General features: G+C 39.8%; 1 protein-coding gene across 2 annotated transcripts in view; it reads left to right on the top strand.

The window, feature by feature from the left end:
* Positions 1-23,977, top strand: part of diaph1 (diaphanous related formin 1) — a 100,545-nt gene that overhangs the window by 67,722 nt on the left and 8,846 nt on the right. For both annotated transcript variants that reach the window (XM_016678478.1, XM_007565792.2), the window contains 9 exons: positions 14,636-14,731; positions 14,834-14,928; positions 15,266-15,367; positions 15,923-16,162; positions 17,395-17,524; positions 17,842-17,966; positions 18,094-18,258; positions 18,611-18,743; positions 22,619-22,708. In XM_016678478.1, the coding sequence (XP_016533964.1) occupies positions 14,636-14,731; positions 14,834-14,928; positions 15,266-15,367; positions 15,923-16,162; positions 17,395-17,524; positions 17,842-17,966; positions 18,094-18,258; positions 18,611-18,743; positions 22,619-22,708 (1,176 nt within the window). The remainder of the gene's footprint in view (positions 1-14,635; positions 14,732-14,833; positions 14,929-15,265; positions 15,368-15,922; positions 16,163-17,394; positions 17,525-17,841; positions 17,967-18,093; positions 18,259-18,610; positions 18,744-22,618; positions 22,709-23,977) is intronic.

Genomic DNA, 23,977 nt, shown 5'->3' with positions numbered 1-23,977 from the left:
CTCCATGGTTTTTTTAGCCCCTCTGTCGTCCTCTGTTCCTCTCTCAATCGCCTCCCCTCCCTGAGCTGACGTTTGCTGTCAGGCAGCCTTATTATTTTTGTTCTTCAGAGTTCTGATTAGAAATCTTCGGTTCCCTCTCTTTCTCTCTTCATCCCTCTCCTTTGCTTCGTCTCTGTCCCTCCGGCCCACCCCCACAATCAGCTCTGTCCAATATTGTTTCCCCATTGCTTTTTCTCTCACTTTCCCCCCCATTCTTTTCATTGCTACGTTCAGTTTGGCATAATCGAATTCATTCCATCTCCCTCCACCCTGTCTTCGATTATATCTTTCCCATCTCAGGTTTTTTTTAAGGTCAATTTTATTTTTCTGTCTCACATCCACATTTTTATTTATTTTTTATTTTTTGCTCAATATAAAGTTATTGCTGTAGTTACAACCAAGGCTTTGTCTCTGGTTTTTAATAATACTACTTTATCCTCACCAAGCCTGTTTTGTCCACCTCCTTACAAGCACAGGGCATACTCAGACAAGGTAAATACCCTCACAATTAATTTCCAGATGTTAACTTATGGATCTTGAATAAAGATTATCAAATTTAAAGGATGTTGGAACTTCTTATTGCAAGTTAATTCACCAAGACTATTAGCTGGTTTGCCAAAGTATCCAGGAGTTCACTGTGCAACTGGACAGCAAAGGAGAAAGAAGGGGGTTGTCATGGTGATATGAATCCCTTGAGGGGATATTTCTCCCCCTCATTTACTCTCTCCCCAAGTCTGCATCTTGTCCACATGATTTTTTCTTTTAGGTTTTCTTGCTTCTTCTGGTCTTCCTCTGCGTATCACTCTCAGCTCTCCCGTTTGTTTGTCTCCACATCTCTCTTAATGTCTTCTTTTATTCCCATCTTTCTTCTTTTTCCTCTTTCTGTCTTCGTTCTTCTGTCCCTGTGGTCCTCACCTCTTGTCCGGGCATCGAGGGAGGAAAGAAGCAGAGGAAGGAAAGGAATGCTAATTTTGTCACCACAGTGACGGAGTAGAGAAGGAGAAACTGAAAAAGGAGAGAGAGGGAAATGTCACTTGTCTGAGGAAATGAGATGGCCATTGCACTCTGTTTGTGTGTGTGTGTGTGTGTGTGTGTGTGTGTGTGTGTGTGTGTGTCTGCATGCGTCTGCACTGAAAGATCAGGGTGACAGTCTGGGTGACGTTGTGTGTTTTCCTCTGCTTTACCTCACTGTTCTGCTAAGTAAATGAGATGTATAATATAAATGTGTAAATTATTCTACGGTGGCCGAAGGGTCGTATATCTATGCTGTGTGTCTGCACATTTGTTGTTGTTGGTTTTTTGTTTTCCATCAGTGTTTAATGTGGTTTTCTGCCCTTGTTGTTTTTCCAAGTCAATTATCAGTCTCTCACTTCTTCCCTCTTCACCTCTCAGTCATGTCGGAAGTGTAATCACGTTCAGGGGCTGAACTGAGGCAGAGAGGGGAGGTTGATGGGAAGGAGAGGGGGGCAAGAGAGAGTTTGGAGCGAATGCTGGAAAGACGAAGAGAAAAAGGAAGGAAAAAAAAAAACATCGGTATGTGTACCCAATTACCACTCCAGCCAGCCCAAAGTCACCTTCGCAGAGAATGGACGCACGCACTCTCAAAATAGCTGCTTCCATCCCGCCTCCTCTGTGCGCGCATGTATCTGTGTTTGTTACAGTGGTGATGAGGCAGACTGAATAATATCATGGCCTTCCTCTCGTCCGTCAGCACAAGGCTTATTATGAGTGTGTCATCCTGTGTGTGTGGGTGTGGAAGAATGTGGGTGATTGTGTGTGTCCTGTGTCTGATTGCGCTAGCTGATTGAGTCCTGGCCCTGCAGTTTTCAGGTCCTCATCCTCTGATTAGGTGTTGCAATGTCTGAAAGAGGAAAAAATCTTGTGCGTTAGTTGAAAAGAGTAAGAAGGAGAAACCTGAGGGCAGTGGTGTTCACCAGAGCCTGTTGCTCTGGTTCTTGGTAAGCAGGTTCTCAGTTTTTTGTTTGGGTGAATTCTTGCATGAAACATTTTTTGACTTGTTTGCCTTCTCATAAAAAAAGTTTCTAGCAAAGTGTAATGTCTTTTGCATCTCTTGTTATTGTGTGTGGCCATACATACCATCTAAACTTCTTGCAAATACAAATCTTAGTGTATTTTATTGGGATTTTAGGCAAACATGATTTGTATTTAGCCCCCTTTATTGCTGTACCTCTAAAGTAAAACAGTAAATTAATGTAAATACAGCTGTTCTATGAAGATTTTTAGAAAACAAACATCCTCATGAAGACCAAGGAACACAACAGACAGCAGGGGTAAAGTTTCAGCAGGCTTTAAAGTGGGCTGAAACTTTAAAAGTTTCAGTTTAAAAGTTGTTAGCCCTATAAATGTCCTTAAAAGTTTTCCACTTTTAAGGACAAGTGGAAAACTGAAAATCATTTCTGAGGCAAAATCTTAAGAAGTGCTCTTTACAGGTTGCTACATTACATGTAGCTAAAGCAAACAAAAAGGTGCTTTGAAGAGACTGAAATTAATTGTTAGCCCTATAAGCAGAGTCCCTTGTGTTTGAAAGCTAATAGTGCACATCCCTGGAATTCACATGCTGTTTGGGGAAGTATGGAAGTATATTTCAGTGTTTCAGCTGGAGAAATATTGAGATTCCAGACTTTAAGCTTTTTTCCCTTGTTTGAATGTTATCCTTCCTTCCACCATTCCTTTGTCCTTCTTATTAACCTTTTGTCCTTCCTTTCTTGTCGACTTCCTTCTACCTTTACTCTTTTGTCATTGCTTCCCTTTTATACTTCATGTTTTCCTTGTACCATCATTTCCTTCACTCTTTCTTTGTCCTTCCAACCTTTTGTCCTAAGTCCCTACTTTTTTCCCTTTCTTTCTTCATGTCCTCCCTTCCTTCATATACTCATTTCTGCCCTCCTTCTTGTACTTATTTCCTTATTTTCTTTATCAGTTTTCCTTCCTATCTTTCCTATTTCTATACTTCTTTCCTTCCTCCTATCCTTTCATTCCTTGACTAGATTATTTATTCCTTTGAGGCTGGAAACAAATATGTGGAAACCCTACATCCTCCAGAGCACTCAATTTCCACTTTCAAACACGGTGGTGGCAGCATTATGCAGTAGGGAAGCTGTTCCTTTGCAGGGATAGGTAATCTAATTAAGTGGTTCAGGTGAAAGTATATTCATGAACTTAAGTGGCCTAGTCAACGTCTTGACCAAAATCCAACTGACAATCCTTGTTAAAAGTTGAACGTGCTCAGATGTTCTCTGTCTAATCTGACTGAACTTAAATGAAAACGAATGAGTGAACATTTCAGTCTCTGGATAACTTGACTTGCAGGTGTAATGTACACATAAAACTTGTTAGTTTAATTTGTCAAAAGTTTTGTGAAGTATTGATCCTTCAAAACATAATGTATGCCCAACTTTGTGCTGGTCTATTACATAAATCCTGATAAAATATATTAAAGTTTTTGAAGGTAATATGACTAGATGTAAGCACTCTACTGTTGCAAACAGCGTGGTTCCTCATAACTAAACAGAGCGACCATATGTGTGTTCCCTTGTTAGCAGTGTCCTCCTTTTCCCTTGCCATTTAATTAAGAGACAATAGACCTCCTAACACCGTCTGCTGCCCCACTGTCTAGTGAGAAAAACAAAAAACAGACCAGAACAAGGAAGGGATCAAGTTGGAAAAGCTATACGCGTAGAAAATAAGGAAGGCAAGTGCCAGAAATGTTCCACCAAAAAGAGTAATAGAACAAAGAGGAAGGAAAACCAAAGAGGGATTACATGAGTTGGAATAAGCAGCTAGAGCTGATGAGGAAGAAAGCAATACAAAGCGTGGAGTAGTGCAGACTGATGAGGATGTAATGTCCATACACATTTTCTATTTCCTCTGGTGAATTGATGCCATTCATTTCCATAGCCGCCTGAACATTATGCAAGCGTGCGTGTGGTTTTCGAGCGATAATCTGCTCCATCTTATTCTTTATTTTCCATCTGTGTAGGATCTTTCACTCCATCGCTTCCAATCTTTCGCTATCACATCTGACTGATTCTTGTGGAATGAGTGCATGTGGGGTTGTACGCGCCCCTATCTTTGGTTAGAGAACACATCCCCGTGTATCCTGGCTGAGCATCTCTGCTGTTCTCTCACCCTCTCCTGTCAGCGTGTGGTGAGTGTTGAGATAGTGGGTTAAATTTTAATGGTGCTGCCATCTCCGAGTAGCTTCTAAAGGGGGCCAATGCAAACTGACACACTCACTGAGCTGTAAGCAGAGACAAGACGGAGATAGGGACGGTAGCTGGGTAGACGTACACACATTCTTGTGGGGCCCTGTATAAACAGCAGGTAAATAATAAAAACCAGATTCTGTTTCACTATGTTTTGGCTGGGTCAGGTTGGTTTCCTGCCAACCGGAGTCGAGTACTTTAGAATTTCAGCTCTGCCTTGAGCTTTTTAGGTACTGTTTTAAATCATCACAGTCAATTGTAGAGAATATGCAGTCATGCTTTGAATAAATGAAATAAATCACATGTCCTCCAGTAGGTTTAACCTTAAAGAAGATAATCCTGACATAATTTTTCTGAGACCTTAGATCTGCTGTGAGCCCTAAAACAATGGCTTGTGTTTTTTTTTTCTTTTTTTTTTCCCCTGAACATTACGTTACACTTCCCTTCGATATTTTCTCATTTATAGAAAACTTTAAAAAATCTCTGCATATTTGCACACTGCCTCTAGGAATGCATTAGGTGAGCACAGCAAGCCAGGCTGAACTCAGTCAAGCAAACACTTGTGCTCATAAGCACATTCTCTGAGCCATATTGTGTGTTGTTCCTTGATTGTTTTCATTCGGCCAACATCACATAGCTGTCTGATTGGCAACATGTCCCCTGATGGCTCACTAAGCACATGGAGGGATTAGGTGTGTGTTTTTGTGAATCCTTTGAGATTGTTTGTGTTTTTGTCTGTCTTTTCTTTTTTTTTTCCATCTTGCCCCAACAGCAGCCAATTCCTGGGAGAGGGCAGCAGACAGATGTTCGAGGACAGAATTCACATATCCATCTCCCAGTTTAAATATCATTTTCTCCTGTGTAGTTTATTTTTGTGAGCTGTTACTTCTTTTCCAAAGAAGTTAAATCTAATTTCACAAACTTGGAGTGGTACAGCATCCCAGTAGATTATGAAGTAAACTTTTTCTGAAGTTCTCGAGTAGAGGTGCAGGTTGCCAGCTTGTGGCTCTCATTGCTTCCGGCTTCTTAGTTTCATCTTTTGGTATTACTGAATTTTAAAACTACCTGGAGCCTTAAAACTATATGGCAAAAACAAAGGAAGGTTCTTGTTGAGGCAGGGCAATGAAGTTAAAACTGAATTATTTTGAGGAATTTATTTCAATGACGGTAAAAGTGATAATAATTTTGGTCTTGACAGTGACTTTGGAGATGTAGCCTATCTGATGGATATTTAATGAGTCATTTTATTACCTCTGGAAAATGTAAATTTCAACGTATTTTCACTCAATCAGGAAGTTTATTTTTGATAAACAAGACTGGCATTTTCAAAGCATAATAAATCATGTTGTGTATCTTCAGGTGTATTTAGAAAAAAGTACAACAAAAACTACATAACTAATCAATTGCAACCCCTTTGCTTTATTAGTCCTTGATATTTTCTTGAAAAAAAAAGTCTAGGAAAAACACCTTTAACATATTGTTGCTGAAACTGACACACACATTTAAAAATGAAAACCAAGTCTAGAAACTACATGGACTTCAGCTGCATTTTATGGCTGCAAATAGATTAATCCAGGGATAAAAAAATAAATAAATAAATAAATAAATTATATCTATGGTGTGTATGGTAGTAACTGTGAAGTACTACGTGAACTGTGAAGTGAGTACGTCTGAAACCACCAAGACTCTTAATAACATTGGTCTTTAAGCCAAACTGAGTAGCAGAGCCTTGGGGCCTTGTCAAGGAGGTGACCAATAACTTGACAGTCTCTCTAAAAGCACCTAAGAAGTCCTCTGCCAGAAGGTCTGCCATCTTGGCAGCACTTCAACATTTAGGCTTTTAGTGGCATGATAGAAACCACTTGTGTGGGGGAGAAAAGGCTTATATGATGCTTGAAGTTTGCCGAGTGACATTTAAAAAGATTCTGAGAGCATGAAGGAAAAGCTGTTCTGGTCTGAAGAGACAAATCTTTAACTGTTTCAAGGACAGTATCTGGCAAACCCTAGGCGCTGCTCGTCGGCTGGCTAATATCTCTGCGCTAAAGAGTCATTTTGGTACCGTCATGCTATGAGGGGCTTGTCAAAGGATGGAGTGAGCATTCAGATGCACACGTTCTCCAAGGAAAACCTGCATCAGAGTGTGCAAAATGAAACTGGGATGACCTTTTGCAATCACCAGATGGCCAAGACAGAACTGGAGTGGGTTCAGGACTTGGCTGTCCTTGAGTGGGCTGCCAAAAGCCCAAACACGAATCCCCTGGAGAACATCTGTGGAGAGACGTGAGGTTTGCACTTCCCAACCAGTCAGAAGGAGTTAAAAGAAGTCTGCCAAAGATAATTTCATGAAGTGGCCAAATCCAAATTTAAACGACTTGTAGGGACTAAAATTCATTAAGTTAGTTGAAGTGCATTTTAAAATTGCTCTTTGTTTAAATCTGAACAATGTTGTTTGATTGTTAACCGTAAATTAATGCACTTTAACGAAACCGCCGTAGCATTACTGAAAGTCGAATCTTGGTCATAATTAAAAAGAAATCCATTTAAATATCAGTGTAAAAACGCATTTGAAAGGTCTAAAAAATGATGTCAGCTGCATGCGTATAGAGTCATTTCTCTCTGTTAATCAAAGCAATTGTTGCAGTCCTCCTTAAACTAGGCTCTAATTTCTTTTTCTCTATTGGTATTAAATTGACTGAATAACCTAATCTTTATTCTCTTCCTTTTTGTCCGTATCTCCTTCAGCTCTGCCTCTTCTGCAATTTCTCGACATGGATACTTATCATTAATTCACATCTTTTTTGTCTTTTTCCTTTTTTCCACTCCTCTCATTTCCTTTGCCTCATTATATTAATGTTCCCAGAGAACAAAAAAAACAAAAAAAAAAACTTAACGGCAAGCAGCAGAAACGACTCAATATTTTTGCCTCCAGACAGACACTCAAGTCTCTGTACGTGCAAGTCCTGCGGGTGATGACTGACATTAAAAATGGCAAATTTCCCCACTTCCTCCCCCCAACCCCCTTTTCCTCTGCGCGTCTTGCTCAAGGGATAATCAGACCTGGCAAAACTGGCCCTTGTCCTCCTCCTTGTCACAATTGTGTGTCGGTGGACAAATTTGTGCTTATGCACGGCGTCTTTTTCACCATGCGGTCAAGTCACAATTGCTAATCAGGCCTCTGAGCTTTGCCTGGAGGGACCAAGAGAAAAGGAAGAGGGAGGAAGGGTGGGCAAATGATTGAGTGCTTTCCTTTGTCCTCATCACTGAAGCAGAGATAAATACGAGAAAGGATGGATGGTTGCAGACGACAGGATGGAAACTGAGGGATTAACAGGATGATTGTGCACCAGCGCTCTGACACGCTTTTAACTGTCCTCTATGGCATGACACCGTGTAGACCTCCATTTTTCTCTGTCCTCCTTTCATCTATATTGCTTTCCATAAGTCAGCGCTGCTTGTATTCATCGAGCTCTCTATCATGTATTCATCCTTCTCCCTCTTTTTTTTTTCTTGCTTCTTCTAGTTCCCACTCACTTTGCTATCTTTCCATAAGGTAATAATGAATATTTGAGAGCTGACAGGAGTGCTGTACCTAATCCCCTTTGCCCAGGGCAAATGTGCCTCTTGGGGTGCACTAGTGTTGGAGTTCATCTAACTTTTTAATTGAGATGGAAATCCAATTTTTAAGTTTTCATTTCTACTTCTCTGCTCATGTAAATGAGACTGCATGGATGGTTGTGCATGTATCATACCAGCTGTCATTATGGATAGTACATGTTGGCAGTGGGGATATGCTACAAGGTAACTGGCCTGGGCATTGAGCAGCATTTAGCTGTGCTTCCTAAGCCTGACCTCAATGGATTGGAGGATCTAAGAGCCTCCTACACAGAAACAATGATGCTCTGTCCTTCCTTGGCAACCATTATTCTTAAGTCATTCTGACCTCCTTACATAACTCTCTGTAAGAAGTCTCATTGGTCAGTGAAATGCACACAACGTGTACAGTGCCTGTAAATGTCATTCCATAGCAAGAAACAAGGATCAGACCTGATTGATACCCAGGTTACCAGAGAGCCTGGTTTATAGCGTAATTCACTCTGTTCTCCATAGAGGGAGCACTGTGCTGTGAAGGCCAGAGAAGCATCAAGGGCATTCACACTTTGAATAACAAACACCATAGCACCACAGAAGGACACAGTGAGTGAGTCACTCACTCACTCACAGCTGGTTTGGGCTTCTGAACAATGAGTCTTTGTGTTTTTGTTGTTGTTTCTGTGGACTGCATAAAAAGGCTCTGGTGTTGCAGGTGGCTTCAAGGTCACTTCCTCATCATATTTGTCCTTTAAACTTCTTTCCCCTTTTATTTGCTTTGTCGTGGTCTCAGTTTTCACACCTTTATTTGCACTCGCTCCTTGTGATTTGATTTTCTTCTACACTCTGTAGCTCTCCCACACTCCCTCCCTTTCTCCTCCTTGTAATTAGCTAGTGTAATTGCTGTAGTAAATCTTTTCTGATGTCCCAAGGAGACTGGCTGATATAGGACTGATTTAATAAGCACACCATAGCGATTCACCTCTCCCTCTGTGTTGTGTGTGTGTGTGTGTGTGTGTGTGTGTGTGTGTGTGTGTGTGTGTGTGTGTGTGTGTGTGTGTAAGTGCACACATACACCGGGGGATTGGGGGGGCTCTGTATCTTCTGTTATTTGCTTTGGGGATTTATTGGCTGTTTGTGTGGTTTCAGCAACTTGAAATTCAAGTTCAAGGTAGTGCTGTGTCGATGTGTCAACCATAGTGTGCCTTATCAGTTATGCAGGTGGCATACTCGGGTGTGCAAGTTTGTGTGTCTCATCAGTGATGCTGCTACGTGCCATGTGTGCGTCATCACCGAAGACCTTCATGGCCAAAAGAGCACAGAGAGGTCATATTGGTCCTGGGAGAACAACACTAACAGCCTCACATCCATACAAACACAAACCAACTGACCGAATCGTGGGCCTTCCGACAGCCTCCAGAATCACCTTTGTACAAGCACTGTTGTTTGAACTTTTTCTTCCCTTTTTTTTTGTTGTTTTTTTAATAGTAAATGTTATATGTGTAGGGGTTTGTCTGCTTTTTGTTGTAGAGATGCAGTTTAGCTGTATGACCACTAGAGGGCACTGTGACTCCACACATGAAATGTGGGTTCATTGTAAAAGCCCACACTTTCTTCCTCCTTGTTATATAATTTCTATTAAAAAAATGACTAAAAATAACTTGAAACATTTTTTTTCCCAGTTGGCATTGATAACGAAAAGTCCAAATATAATGACGGCAAAATGAAGTTCTTTAGGATCTTTTTTTTGCGGTTTTTTCTTGTTTTTTTTCCTTTTTTTTTTTTCTTTTTTTTTTTTTTTTTTTTTTATTTTTTTTTTTTTACCAATTTTGATTTATTTTAAACAACAAAACTTGCTTAAATTTATAATCATTGTTACAGTTTACTAGTAGTACTATCATTGGCCATGTATAATTATTAACGTTTAATTATCAGTTTACATCTCTATAATTTTAATTTTCTATAAACAACAACAAAACCTATTTAAATCATTCTCAGTTCTATGTAAAAAAAATATTTATTATCTTCTAACTAGTAAAACACTGCAAAGGATTGGGGTAAAATTGTTTTGGTAATTTTATTTATTTTTTCTTTTTTTGCAGTAAAAGTTTTTGTTTCATCCAGCAGGTGGGGTTGATCAATTAGAAGGACACTTATTTTTTTCAGGAAACATTTTTTTTTTTTTTTTTTTTCAGTTTGATTTATAATAAATAAAAACATTTGTTCAAATTTCACCTGCAGTTGCACTTTTCATGCACCAGGGGAGCGCAAGGGAGCAAGGTCCTAGCCCCTCCCATATGACGTCCCCCCGCATCCTGGCCCTCCCACATCCTGCCCAGTCCCCCTCCCCACTGCCCCACCCTGCCATCTGGTGCTTTTCACACAATGGCGTGCCCGTGGACACATGCACGCACGCACACACTGTCAGGAATCTTTTCTCCTCATTTCCTTTCACAGTGGAAAAACAGGATGAAGGGGCTCTTTCAGCCTTCAGGTTACCCTGGAAACTCCTTTATTCTTCTCCTGTCAAACTCTTACGTCGCAACACCAACACTTCTATATAGAGTGACAGAATGGAAGTTTAAAGTTTAAAGGGACCAGAGCAACAGCTGTCTCTCTGTCTGCCATAGTTGACACAAAGAGCAGCTTTTCCCCTCATTTTTTTAATGTTTCTTCTTTGTCTTTCTTCTCAGTTTTAATAGTTTTACACTTCTAAACCAAAACCATGTGAAGTTCTTTATAAGTTTCCATGAAATACCAAAGATTTGGCACAGGATCTGTGTATGTATGTGTGTTTTTCTTTCTCTGGAACACATTCAGAAGCTTTTTTTTTTTTTCCCCAAAGAACTTTTCAGCTCAGGAATATTGATGTTTAAACTCAACTCCCTCTTCTCAGTTTCTGTTTAGACAGCTTCCAGACCTGGAATTCAGAATGGAAAAAGTTAGTTTGGTATTATATAAAGTTAATGTGAGTGTTTTCTTCCATCGTGCCACAAGGGGGCCCATGGAAAACTCTTGATGCTACAAATATACAATGAAACACATCATCTGTAAGCTTTTAGTGGGTTAAAAATAAACCACTGGGCTTTACAAACAGGGAGTGGTGATGAGAGGATGAATAGGCTACATGAAAAGGCTGAAAAAGCCATAGTGAGGAGCAAAGGTTTTGCTTTATGAAAGAGGGATGAAACTTCTTTTGAGTGCATGCTTTAGGTTCAGCTTGGCAAGATATCAAAGAGTTTTACGTTCTTTTTAATTTCTTTGTTCGTCTCTTTCTACCCCTCCTTTTCTTTCTATATTTCTTTTTCTTTTATGTTTCAACTAAGCCTGGCTACACATCACTCTCTCCACTCCACATTTTTGTCCTTTTAAGGAGTGAGGGAATGAGAATGGACAGCTAGCTGAAATGGGGTGAAGGACACACTCTGAGCTCACTAACTGATAAACAGACTCCTCTTTGTGCAGACGGACACACAAACACTGACACACAGTTTGTTACGTATTGACAAAATTCCCATCATGACTTGGCTCCTCGTGATTCTGCTGAACCCCCCCCTCCTTTTCATGTCTTCTTCCAACTTTCTGCATTTTTTTGGTCTCTCCACATAATTAAAAGCAGATGTCAGCAATGGAAGAATTTCTACCATGACACACACACACACACACACACGCACACACGCACGCACGCACGCAGACGCACACACAGACACACGATGCCAAGCAGCTGTCGAGGGGAGAAGAAGGTGGGGGTGTTCCAGGAAAGGAGGATTGTGTGTCCGCCTGTGTTGAAGCAAAATTGGTTTGTTTTTACAATAAAACCTGTTTTTTCGTTGACTATAAACAAAACAGACTATAAAAACATTTCTGTCATGTGTTTTCAACTCTCCACAGTTGTTTTGTGCTGGAAATGTTTGTGTGTGTGCGCGCGTCTGGTCAGACATGTGTTCTGTCTCCATCATCTTTCTTTCCTCCCCCACTATGACTAAGTGTAACAGCATGCAGTGCTCTGTAGTTGCCGCCAGAGGTGCCATCGGCTCATAAATGAAAAGCCCTTGTACATGTAGACACCACGGAGCAGCCATTTTACAGTCTGCACACCAGACCCCATTTTATGAATCAACTATGATGTCAACACAGCTCAGGCTGATTCTATTGGCTAAAGCGCAGCCCGAGCTTTAGCTCTGTACATCCACACATATGCTTCAGTTCTGTTTCTCTCTGAGACGCACACACTGACCCACTGACATGATGCTTCCTCTGGGTCACCAGTCCTGCTCAGAGGGATTTTGTACTATCCTAAGTCTGTGGTGTATAGTTAGGCCTGTCACAATAATACATTTTGCTGGATAATAAATTGTCCCAGAAGTTATTGCGACGGAGTATAATATTGCTATTTGGAGAGTATTTTAAAGTAATATAATGGCATAATAATAATGTAACAGCAGATTCTCAAAGATTAATAAACATTAAATTCTAACACTGGAACTGAAGACATTTTTTAAATATTCAAAATAAATAAAACAGAAAAAAATGAAGTCCCTTTAAACAAAATTGTCTTTCAAAAATAATGCTAATTTACATCAATTAATCAAATTGAAAACTTTTTGTCATCCAATTTTGGTAGAAAGAGGGAGAAAATGGACAAGTCATGGAATTGGAAATTGTTGAGCCTGTTTTAATACATCATGCGACTTATTGCTTGTTGCAAAAGGCCTAGCTATAGTTTTTACTTTTCTGACAGATTTGCTGAAACATGGTTACTGTTGAATTATGTAAATTTCCCTACTTCTGTTTGTAGAAATGCTTTGTCTCCAATTTTGTGTCTTGTAGAAGTGAAAATTGGTTTAGAGACGGATTTTTTTTTTAATCTCATCTCTCCTCTTCCTGCAATATGTTCAGCTGTGGCTTGTTGTGGCTATGTGTTTGTGCAAAGATGTTATTTCCTCAATGATGTGTGGATTTTCCTATCCTGTGTCTATATTGGCTACCTTTCTGTCTTAGTTTCCTGCAGGGATTGAGAAGTATTGGATACACAATAGTGCTTTATATGTTAACCATGCACACAGGCGGCTGTTTTCATAATCCCAAATATACTAAAACAATGAAAATTGTTTGTTGAAAGGTTCTTGTTATCTCCGAGATGGGTTTTATAAAGTGGAAGCTACTGCTGAGGCAAAAGATCTTAAACCTAGTGACACACTCTTCTCTGTGTGTGTGTGTGTGTGTGTGTGTGTGTGTGTGTGTGTGTGTGTGTGCGCGCGTGTGTGTCTGTGTCTAAATGAGGACATGGTGTCCTCATTAGGACCATTGGCAGTTCACAGACGGTTGAACTGACTGCTGTCTCTCATTCTGACAGAGGACTCTTTGACCGGACTTGTGGATGGATCAGTGGATGAATAGAGTTGTTATCCTGTGGCAATTATGTGACTGTGTAGTGACTGCTGACACTTATACTGTTTGAATCAGGCCTCTTCAATAAACTGTGCACCATGATAATGAAGAAATTAATGCATATAGGCTGCACAAAAAGCAGGTTTGGTGTTATGTTGCTAATAACACAAGTGAAAATAGATTTTTTTTTGTACAAGTTGCAATACTTTGCTTTAGTAGTACTTTACATTATGGTGTAGAAGCACCATAAAGGATAGCTATAGGGTCATCCTGACCAGCAGTGCTCTAGAAGTTCTCACTTAGTAATAACTAGTTCTAAGGTCAGTTTAAAGAGCTTAAAACAGAGAAAGTACATGACAACATTTAACCACCTAAACATTCTGGCCTGAATTCAGTCCCAACATGAGATGGTTTAAAATCATGTCATCGATATTCAATTTGAATCTAAATTGTGTCCTCATCTAGCATTTACATTCTGGCCTTCACGCTTAAAATGTTGTGTGTGGTGGCAGAATTCCCCATAAAGCCGCTCTTATCTACTCACTTAGCGATAAACCAAAACTTAGATGTCAGATCAGCCATTTTTTATCATCACAGAAATCATCATTGGTGCAGAAAAGCATGGGCGGCTTAATAGTTTTTACTTTGAGTCCTTAAACTTTTGAGGCGTGGTCAGTTCTGTGATCATAAATTAATAAGCAGTGATTGATTAGATATTTCCTGACAGGAACAGCAGGACAGCTGTTCCTGCTGTTCACAGAACTTAGTCACAGAACTCTAAGGTCAGCAGAGTTCTGTGACATCCAGAACTCTGCTGACCTTAGACCCAATGTGCCTGGAAACAGCAAGCTGTTATGTGACCAAAGCCCACGTGACTGTTCATCTTTCACTCCTAATTCTCATCCAGTTCATATCCACCCCCACACTGACACATCCTTACAGTCACAACTCTGACCTTGTCAGAACCAGTTAATCTAAAGTGTCTCTTCTCGGTGTTTGTGTGTGTGTGTGTGTGTGCAGATGCATAAGTTTAATGCAATCTCTGAATGCCCCACAGTAAGCAGATGTCTGGCCACGTTTAAAAAGCCCAAGATCAACGGAGACGTTACCCACATTTTTAAGCCATTTCATGTTAGTTTGGTATTACCCGGGGCAGCTCAAACAAAAATCCAACACCTCAGTGACATCATACAGTTGGACGAGAGTGAAAACGGCAAAGGCCGTACCAACGCTGTCACTTTTAATATGCATCACACAGGCATTGTGATGCATATTAATCTAGCGGTTTTTATCCTTTAGCAATACTTATTGTACACCTATTTAGGCCCCACAGTCGCCTTATATGAACAAGAAAGTTTGAATGTCCTCTTCTTTTCTTTTCTCTTCTCCAGTTAAAAAAGACCAGGATGGTGGACAGGAAAAACAGACACAGAAGAAGAAGGTGAAGGAGCTAAAGGTTCTTGATTCGAAGTCCTCACAGAATCTCTGTAAGTCACTTATACAGAAAAAAAAACAAACAATAATGTAGAAGTATTTTCTTTTGTTTTTGTTCATGAGGCAATGTTTTTCATTGTGTCTTATTCACGTAGCGATTTTCCTGGGGTCATTCCGTCTTCCTTACGAGGAGATCAAGAATGCAATCTTACAAGTCAATGAGAAGATTCTCACAGAGTCCATGGTTCAGGTACCAAGATCAGTCTACCAAAGAGGTCAAAGGTTATGTTTAGGTTTCCACTTTTTATGCAACTTTCCCTCTTAGTCAAAACAAAGAGGGGGAAGCTACATCTCTCTGTAGGTTTTATTTTATATTTTTAAAAGAAAGTTACCTTGTCTTTTAAAAATTATATACAACAGGATGCAGTTATATAGGAATCTAAACTCTACATGTTTATTCATTTAATTAATTTTCTATTTTCTCCATGTCTCAGTCTATTTTATAAATAGTCAGACATGCATTAGTAAAGTAGTAGCTTCAGGCATACATGAATTTAATCTTCCGTTTTGGTCTCTGTATCACATAGAACCTGATAAAACAGCTTCCGGGTCCTGAGCAGCTAAGTGTTCTTGGAGAGATGAAGGATGAGTACGACGATCTGGCTGAGTCTGAACAGTTTGGAGTAGTGGTAAGAAATTGTCATCACGCACAAATGCAAATAAATATGAAACACAAGATATGTGCATATTCCCACATATTAAGGTATATTTGGTGTTTGAACTCTTAAAATAAGCAGATATAAACGTTTTCAGAGGGAGTCTCATGTATTTCTGGGTTTTAGCTATTCAGAGCGGCTGTGATCCCTAACCGTGAATACTGGGGTCTACTGAATTATACAAAGCTGTTTTGTTTTTGTGAACAGCCTAAATGGCAACTGGTTTAAGTATCCAAATGTTCTGGACCTACTAGTTTAATTTACATGTATATATATGCGATGACTGAGCCCAAACATGCCAGGAACATTGGTTTGACATCAACCGAGATTTAAAATGTTGAGACTGAGCACTGCCAGTGTACGGGGACACAAAATATTCTCATGCCCCCAAAGAAAGCTTGTATTGTTCAGCTGTCTTAGATCGACTGTTACTAATTCACATCTGTGGTAATGCACACACTCACTCACATACTGGCAACCACTGCACCAAGAAGGGCCCTCTAATCCTCCATACTCTGGTTTCTCCAGATGTCCAATGTGAAGCGACTGATGCCACGGCTTCAGGCCATCCAGTTCAAGCTGCAGTTTGAGGAGCAGCAGAACAACATCAAGCCAGATGTGGTGGCTGTGACGGCTGCCTGTGAAGAGCTCAGGAATAGCAACACATTTGCCAAGCTGCTGCAGATCATCCTTCTAGTTGGGAACTACATGAATTCCGGCTCTCGAAATGGAGCTGCATTCGGCTTCTCCATATCCTATTTGTGCAAGGTGAAGAATAGATATGTTATTAAGGAGGGAAATGGATACTTATCCTCAAGAGGACTTTAATGTGGAAATACTGAACAATGACCTGAATAATGGACTGTTATGCATTGTGCTTTCTTTGCAAAACTGTTAATACCCCTTTTGTCATGTTATGTTACACCCACTAGCCTCACTGCATTTTCTTTTTGATGTCATAAACCAACACAAATTATTTTTTTTATCAACAAAAGAACTGAAAAGTGTGGAATCAATTTATATATCAGTGCTTTGCAGAACTCACTTTTTCTGCAATTAAAGCCATGAATAGCTTTGGCTTTCTCTGCCCCATTTCCACATGAAATGACCTACTGAGAATTCAAACTGAGAAGCATCTCCCCCCTAAAACATATCCCATGCTTCCTTACCCGATGTACTTCACATCTCTTTTTGCACTTCCCAATACACCTTTTCTTTCTTCCTGCACCATCATCCTGCTACCTCTAACCAAGCCTAACTAGTTTTCTTCTATGTAGCTTATTGTTAGCTTTAATTTTAGATGAATTGTTATATGTTCATTTGTAAGTTGCTTTAGATAACAGACGTCTCCCAAATATATAAACATAATTTTCAATTTCTTGCCACAAATTCTCATTTGGATTTAGGTCTGGGCTTGGACTCGGCCACTCTAACTGATGCATTTGCATCTAGAATAAAAGTTAAGAAAATAGAAATAACCTTTATTGTCCCTAAGTGGGGAAATTCACGTCTAACTGCAACTGAATTTGACATGTCATCTGTTTTTTTGTTTTGTTTTGTTTTTTTTTTGACTCATTTATTTTTCTGCAAAGTCCATCCAAAGAAACATGTTGCCGATGAGGATCATCTAGATCCTAATCAGCTCTGGATTTAGCTCTATATTTGATAATGAAGGGAGCAGAATACACATGCATGCCACACTTCTCAGATCATCACATAAGATGCAATGCACTAAAGTTCTGGAGATATGAATAATGTTAGTCATGTCTCTAACACTAATTTGGCATTAATTTCATCAGCCAAATAATTTTGTTCAATTTATTGATAGTGATAGTAGATATTCAAAATTGTAATAGTGTGTTAAGTAATTTATCTGGTTTCAGTGTCTACATCCTGTTGTCTTTGACGCTCATAGTCAGACTTAGGAAAGCAGAAAACATTTGATGTTGGATTGATTTTCCCATGTGATCTTTTTAAAAATCTTTTCTGTTTTCCATTAGCTGCGCGACACCAAGTCAGCTGATCTGAAGCAGACACTGCTCCACTTTCTTGCCGATGTTTGCAATGAGCAGCATCCTGATGTCATGAAATTTCCTGAAGAGCTTATTCATGTGGAAAAGGCCAGCAGAGGTAAATGGGACACTCAGCCTTTAATCTAATCCAGTTTAAGCAATTACCTATCCACTTCACCTGGTTTTACCTTCAAGATGTGTATTTAAGATGGATGAGGCTGCATTTTTTTTACTGTAATCTCTATGTAATAAATATTTTGAGATTTTAAATGCCATATAACTTATAAATGATGATTCAGCTGTACATCCATAGTCAGAAATGTGTGAGAATGATTTCAGTACTTAAAGCTTGTTATTATTAGCGTATATTGAGTATTTCTAATGCAATTTGATGTGGTCATATTACAGTCTTGACATATTTCTTTTGTCATGCAGTTTCTGCAGAGACAATTCAGAAGAATTTGGAGCAAATGGGGCGTCAGATCAAAAGCCTACAGAAAGATCTGGAAACTTTCCCTCCTGCACAAAATGAAAATGACCATTTTGTGGACAAGATGTCTATATCCTTTGTCTATCTGATATAATACCAGTATTCTTATAAGAAAAAAAACACAACAAATTTTGTATTATTTCAACAACCAGCTGACTGTGATGTGAGTTTTATGTACCTTAACTGTATGTTTTCACAGTTTTGTAACCTACGCTCAAGAACAGTATGAGAAACTGGATGGGATGCATAAAAATATGGAGAAGCAGTACACTGAACTTGGAGACTACTTTGTCTTTGATCCAAGAAAGATGTCAGTGGAGGAGTTCTTTGGAGACCTCCACAACTTCATAACCATGTTCCAGGTGTGTGCTTGGGGGAAAAAAAATGGTTGTTTTAGTTTAAATACTGAAATCTTTACAGATGGTGTGTAGAAATGGAGTTTGAAATATGTTATAGATGACAGGCAATTAAAACCAGACTTCAATCATGTCAGTTTATTCTGTGTTTTAACAGTAAATTTGTCTCGGGAACCTTTTACTTGTTTTACCTGCAACAGGTTGTAACCATCAGTCTCTGCTTTTGAAGTTTTGTTTACATTTCACACTCTCTCCAGATGCCTCTTTTACTGATGATTCACAAACTTGAAATACTTCTTTCTACAGTTGCACTGTCTTAGTTATATTTGCTGTGGTTTTGTTTTCTTCCTCCTTACAGCAAGCGGTGAAAGAGAACCAGAAGAGGAAGGAAGCTGAAGAGAAGATCAGGAAGGCCAAGCTGGCTAGAGAAAAAGCAGAGAAGGAGAAAGAGGAGAAACTGAAAAGAAGCCAGCTTCCCGACATCAACGCAGGTCATGACTGCAGAGCCATTTGTTTTTACCCATTTGTGACTGAAGCAGACTCACACAATCCACATCTCTCAATTTGTATTTCTCTCACATTCCAGTTGGGGGCAGTCAGAGTCCACACTTCTGTGTAAAATGTTTGTGTGCAGATGATGAAGCCTTCCGTATTTATAGACCAGAGTTAATCTGATGTTGATGACTTGTTTTGAAGCAATGAACAATGAAGCTTCAGATAAAGTGAGGACACGGAGGTGGATTCAAGTAACTGCTTGACCCTGTTTCACGCCTCTAAAGTTTTGGGGGATTTTCTTTCATGAAAGAAATGTAGTTTTAAAAAAAGCAACTTAAATCTCTTTATCAGCATATACAGATTTCCAGCCTTTTATTTGATGCTAAAAATGCTCTTAGCGTATTGCCCCATGTAATACAACCCACCGCTCTCATCCCTGCATGCACAGAGTTGGCACTCAAATCCTGCCTTGCAGACACACATTTATGCACAGAGACTTTTCCCCCTCTTTCAGGCTGTGACCTACTTTTAGTACATTCCTCCTCTTTCTGGCTCCATTTGGGTTTTCCAGAGACTCTGCACTTCCAGGGTCAAACTTTTTACAGCCTCAGTGCATTTCATCTAGTGACTGATTCTGTTTTGCTTTGCTCGTGTGCTAAAAAGAACTCTGGTGGTTAATACGAGTTGTTTCTTTTTGTGTTTGTAGCTTAACAAAAGTTTTTTTATGGAGTTTGACCTTCTCCTCCATGTCCCATCTGGCATGTCTTTTTTTTTTTCTTCTTTTTTTTCCTGACTCCTATTTATTTTTCTGCCATTCATTCAAAGGACACTTTTTCTGGATATTGTTTCATCCATGTTGAAAAACTTGAAACATTTGTTGCTGATGGTGATTACATTTCATGGTCATCCTCTGGAGGCTCACACTATAGTAACTTTTTAGAACTTGGAAGATAAGCACAAAAGTGTGTGAGTGAGGGATCATTTACATACAGGTGGCCTGCAGCCTGGAGTCATTCGACACCCCCTATTTGAATTCAACCATACACAAATCAGTCTGATGTCTGCACACCTGCTCTTTGTTTTGCATTTGTTTATTACCCTCATACTAAAATTGAGTTGAACAAAGTGTCCTTTGAGCAGCTGGTCTTTAACACGCTGATATCTCTCTGCTTTTATTTGTTCCTCCTTTCTGCTATCTCACATACTGTCACTATCTCATGATTTCACTTGTGTCTTTTTTTGGTCTCTGTGCGTAAATGCCAAACCCCAAATGCTTGTAAAAACCCTGGAAAAAGGTCAGAGTGTGTTTGCAGTTTGTGGCCTTCTCATTCCTACGTGCCTCAGTATGCACGTGTTTAAACACATGATGATAGTTTCTATGAGCTGCTGTGAATGGCTCATTCTTCAGGGAGTCTGTGAAGGCTATAGCACCTCACATACTTACGTTTTCTAATCATATGTTTTGACTATATCTGAAGGTCCTGGAGGGTCAGGATGGTGAACAGGGTCAGGAGTTTGATGGCACACCCAAAGGTTCACATTCTCCATCTGGACTTCAAATGTGACGTTTGCACTCGTTAGACCTGACGGCTGCTGTACCGTATATTTACAACTAGATGTCAGTGGTGTCCGCAAAAGGCTGTTGGAGGCTGCGTGTTCTCATAAAGGGTGGGAGGTTTGAACAAATTCAAGTGCTGGTATGGGAACTGCCACTGGGAGTGCTCGCACTCCACACATGGAGTGAGCAGAGCAGCAATGAGGTGTGTGGGGGAGGGGATGGAGGAGAGCAGGGCAGCAGCAGATGGTTTGCTGCGGATTAGGCTGTGTTGTTGTCGCTTTGAAAAGAGGGTAAGATGAAGATGGGAGAAAAGCATGAGATATGAGAGGATGAAATGGGATAAGCCTGGCTTGCCTCACACTGGGATGCTGTGAAAGAGGGATTCTGTTTTAGCACATTAGGAAAATAAAAATCCTGTCTCCGTCTCTCAGCTGTCGTGTTTTTCTCAATATGTCATATTCTTTGTTTACAGTCTACTTCATTTAGTAAATTATGTCATTAATATTCTCATTAGCAACTGTGTGAGCATCCACTAGAGGTGCTGTTGCTTCACAAAAGACCCTGTGCAATGTGTATGAGGATACGTGTGGGTGGAGAGGAGGGAAAAGTGGGTGGGTGTATTTGCTGCACAGGAACATGCCTGTGTGTGTGTGGGTTTCAGCAGATCCGATCCAGATAGGCAGCTTTAAAAACTCACACTCTAATGCTATTGCACCAATTAATCCGTCTTACCATCTTAGTTGCTCTAAGTGCCGCTTCTCCGTTTCATGCCACCTTGTTTTTGATGCTTTAGCTTTGGCCACATTGACTTAAGAAGCATTTTTTTTTCCAACACCTAATCACAAAACAAATTCCTTTAAACATATATAATTATCTACATTAATCCTGACTAACTTGCCATGATCTCTACAACAATGTGGCTGAATCCTGGAAAGTTTTCACACTTTAGAACTTTATTATTAACAAGTTGAACTTTGTTCAAGTGTTTAGTTTTTTCTTTATTTTGTCAGTTTAAAGGATCCAATACTGCATGCTGTCAGCTGTAACTGGAAAAACAAAGTGCAAGAGAGCATGGGCTCGCTACATCTTTTTTAGTTTTCTTTGGGTGTTTCCTGAGACCAAGAAAAGCATATCTAGTAAACAGACAGTTTACTGTTTGACCTCAGAAGTGCCTCCGGTTTATTTTCACAAGTAGGTTTGTGTGTTTCTGTGCCTCCACGACTGCTTTAAGCAAACCATGTGATTAGCGTAAGTGGAAATATGCCAGATGTGTTCACCCTGAAGAGGAAAACTGCAGTCTGTTTTCTTTTTCTGCTCCTTTGGTGCAGTTCCAGCTCTTGGACATTGAGGGGTGTATGTGAACCATGCAAGACTCAGAGAGTGAGCCTCGCAGAGAGACTTTCTCAGACATGACAGGCGACACCACAGACCATCTGGTGCATGGCTTACTGCAGGATTAAACGCTGTGTGTTTGTGTGAGCTTGGCATGTGCTCTGTGTTTGGGGGTTGGGAAGGTGACTGCATAAACCTTTAACCCTCAGCCCTACTGCCCCTTTTCCAGAACCCTTCGTCTCTTTTCAGAGTCGGAGAGACATAATTAAAAGCATCTGTCTGTGTGCTAAACTCTGCCCCCGACTGCTGCCCATGGAGCACACACACACACACACACACACACACACGCATACACACACAGTGGGCACCCCATAACCAGACAAAGGTATGAAGCACCTTTGTCTGGTAATGGTCCTCAGACACAGAGGCTGTGCTGAGGATCAGGATGTAAACAAACACACAGAGCCCACCATCACAGATGACACAGGCAAACATCCACAAACTCCAGATTTATATCCAGTCGGTACAAATTTAAAATGTAGGCCTCAATTACACACGCATTTTGGAGAATTTGTGGCTTTATGGGGTGTGTCTTTTTAGTTGGGGGGTTTATATATTTTCAGAAGATGGCTTCCTCAGACTTGAACCATGTAGCTTTTAGGAGTGATGGCTTAACTGGGTCACTGCCTATCTGGGTTAATGAAAACCACATGTCAGGAACATGTATTCATTTTCTATGTATGTATTTGCAAGTAAGAAAAATGACAACCCAGATAATGTAGCAAAAACAACTTTTGTGATCTGAAAAGAAAATGAGTGATCAGAAACTGGTGTTGATTTATACTAACCCTCTGATTTAGGTAGTTTTTTTCTGAATGAGGAATAGTTAGACATTTCCATGTTCACCCACTTAAGATAACTTACCATTTGTTGATGCATTTCTGACATTGTGTTTATTTTTTTTTATTTTTTTTTTTACAGAGGGTGATGAAACTGGTATCATGGACGGCCTGCTGGAGGCGCTGCAGTCAGGTGCTGCTTTCAGGAGGAAGCGAGGACCTCGACAAGCAGGTACCCACTCTCACAAAACACGGTGGTCTTTCAGCCTCCTGTTCTCTCAGACAGATGTGTTTTAGACCTACTAGGCAGAGGCACATGCTGCATCCGAGACTTATTTGCTTACTTCCCCTCATTTCACTGTGTGTGTTTGTGTCAACGCTCAGCAACAGATTTGTTTATCTTCCCCATCTCTGTTGCATGCCTCAGAGGCGGCATGGGCTGGTTTAATTCTCGGGTTGTAGCAGCAGAGCCAGTGGCATCAGATGCTGGCACAACAACAAAGTAAAGCGAGGGTGCCATGAGTGGGTGTGGGCAGCAAAAAATTCAGTGATAAAGGTGTGGCCATAGAATAGGAAAATAGAGATTTAAAACTGGGGAGAGAACCAAACAAAATGTGAGCGGAAACTAAAATAAAAGGACATCAGGGAGTAAGACATAAGCTACACATGTAATAAATGTTAAGTTTTTTTTTATTTTAAAAAATGTTGTTAGTATGCCAGATTGGAAAGTAATTGTTTCCTTATTTGGTGAAACTTTACTGTTCTAAAGTTAAGAGGGGTTTTTTTTGTTAATCTTTTGGAGATTGGTAGTCATTTGTAAATTATTTTTCAGTCAAACTTCCTTCCTTACAATAAGTAAAATTAATCCCATCCTATGTTAGTAAAAGGTCTTTGAAAATCCATCCTTTAATTAAAAGTATCCATTCAGAGAAGGGGATTTCAAAATATTAAAAAAAAAATATATTGTTGTCAGCATTACAATTATTGACATCTCAAATATTAATGTACTTGAAGTATTTGTGTGTGTTTGTGTAGAAATATGAGCTAGAGACCAACTTGTCCTAGCCACTGTTTAAAAGTGAGAAGCCAGGAAAACATGCCATTCAACTAAGCCAGATCTATGTTGATTTTGCAGAGTTGAATCGGCGCTCTGCAGAGTCTGTTTGGTCCTTCTCAGGTAATTTAACTCTTTGAGTTATTTCAATAAGAGATTTGGGTCATTTTAACACTTGAAAAAGTTAAAACGACTCAATGTCTTGTTGAAATAACTCCGAAAGAGTTAAATTAATTCTGAAAAGGCCCAAATAGACTCGGCATAGTGCTGATTTACTCTGCCAAATTGGCTGTTTACTCGCAGCAATTATCCAAACATTTGTGCATTTGTGCAGCAATATGGCCTTCTGGTCAAACCACGTCAGTGAAATCAACAATGAACACACTTTGGACAACAACTTAACCTGATTGTTGTTTCAGGCAAGTTATGTGTTACCATACAAGTTAG

Source organism: Poecilia formosa, unplaced genomic scaffold, assembly GCF_000485575.1.
Source record: "Poecilia formosa unplaced genomic scaffold, Poecilia_formosa-5.1.2 Scaffold183, whole genome shotgun sequence".
Lineage (NCBI taxonomy): Eukaryota > Metazoa > Chordata > Actinopteri > Cyprinodontiformes > Poeciliidae > Poecilia > Poecilia formosa.
Note: the sequence above shows the minus strand (reverse complement) of the source record. Positions and strands in the feature narration are given on the sequence as shown.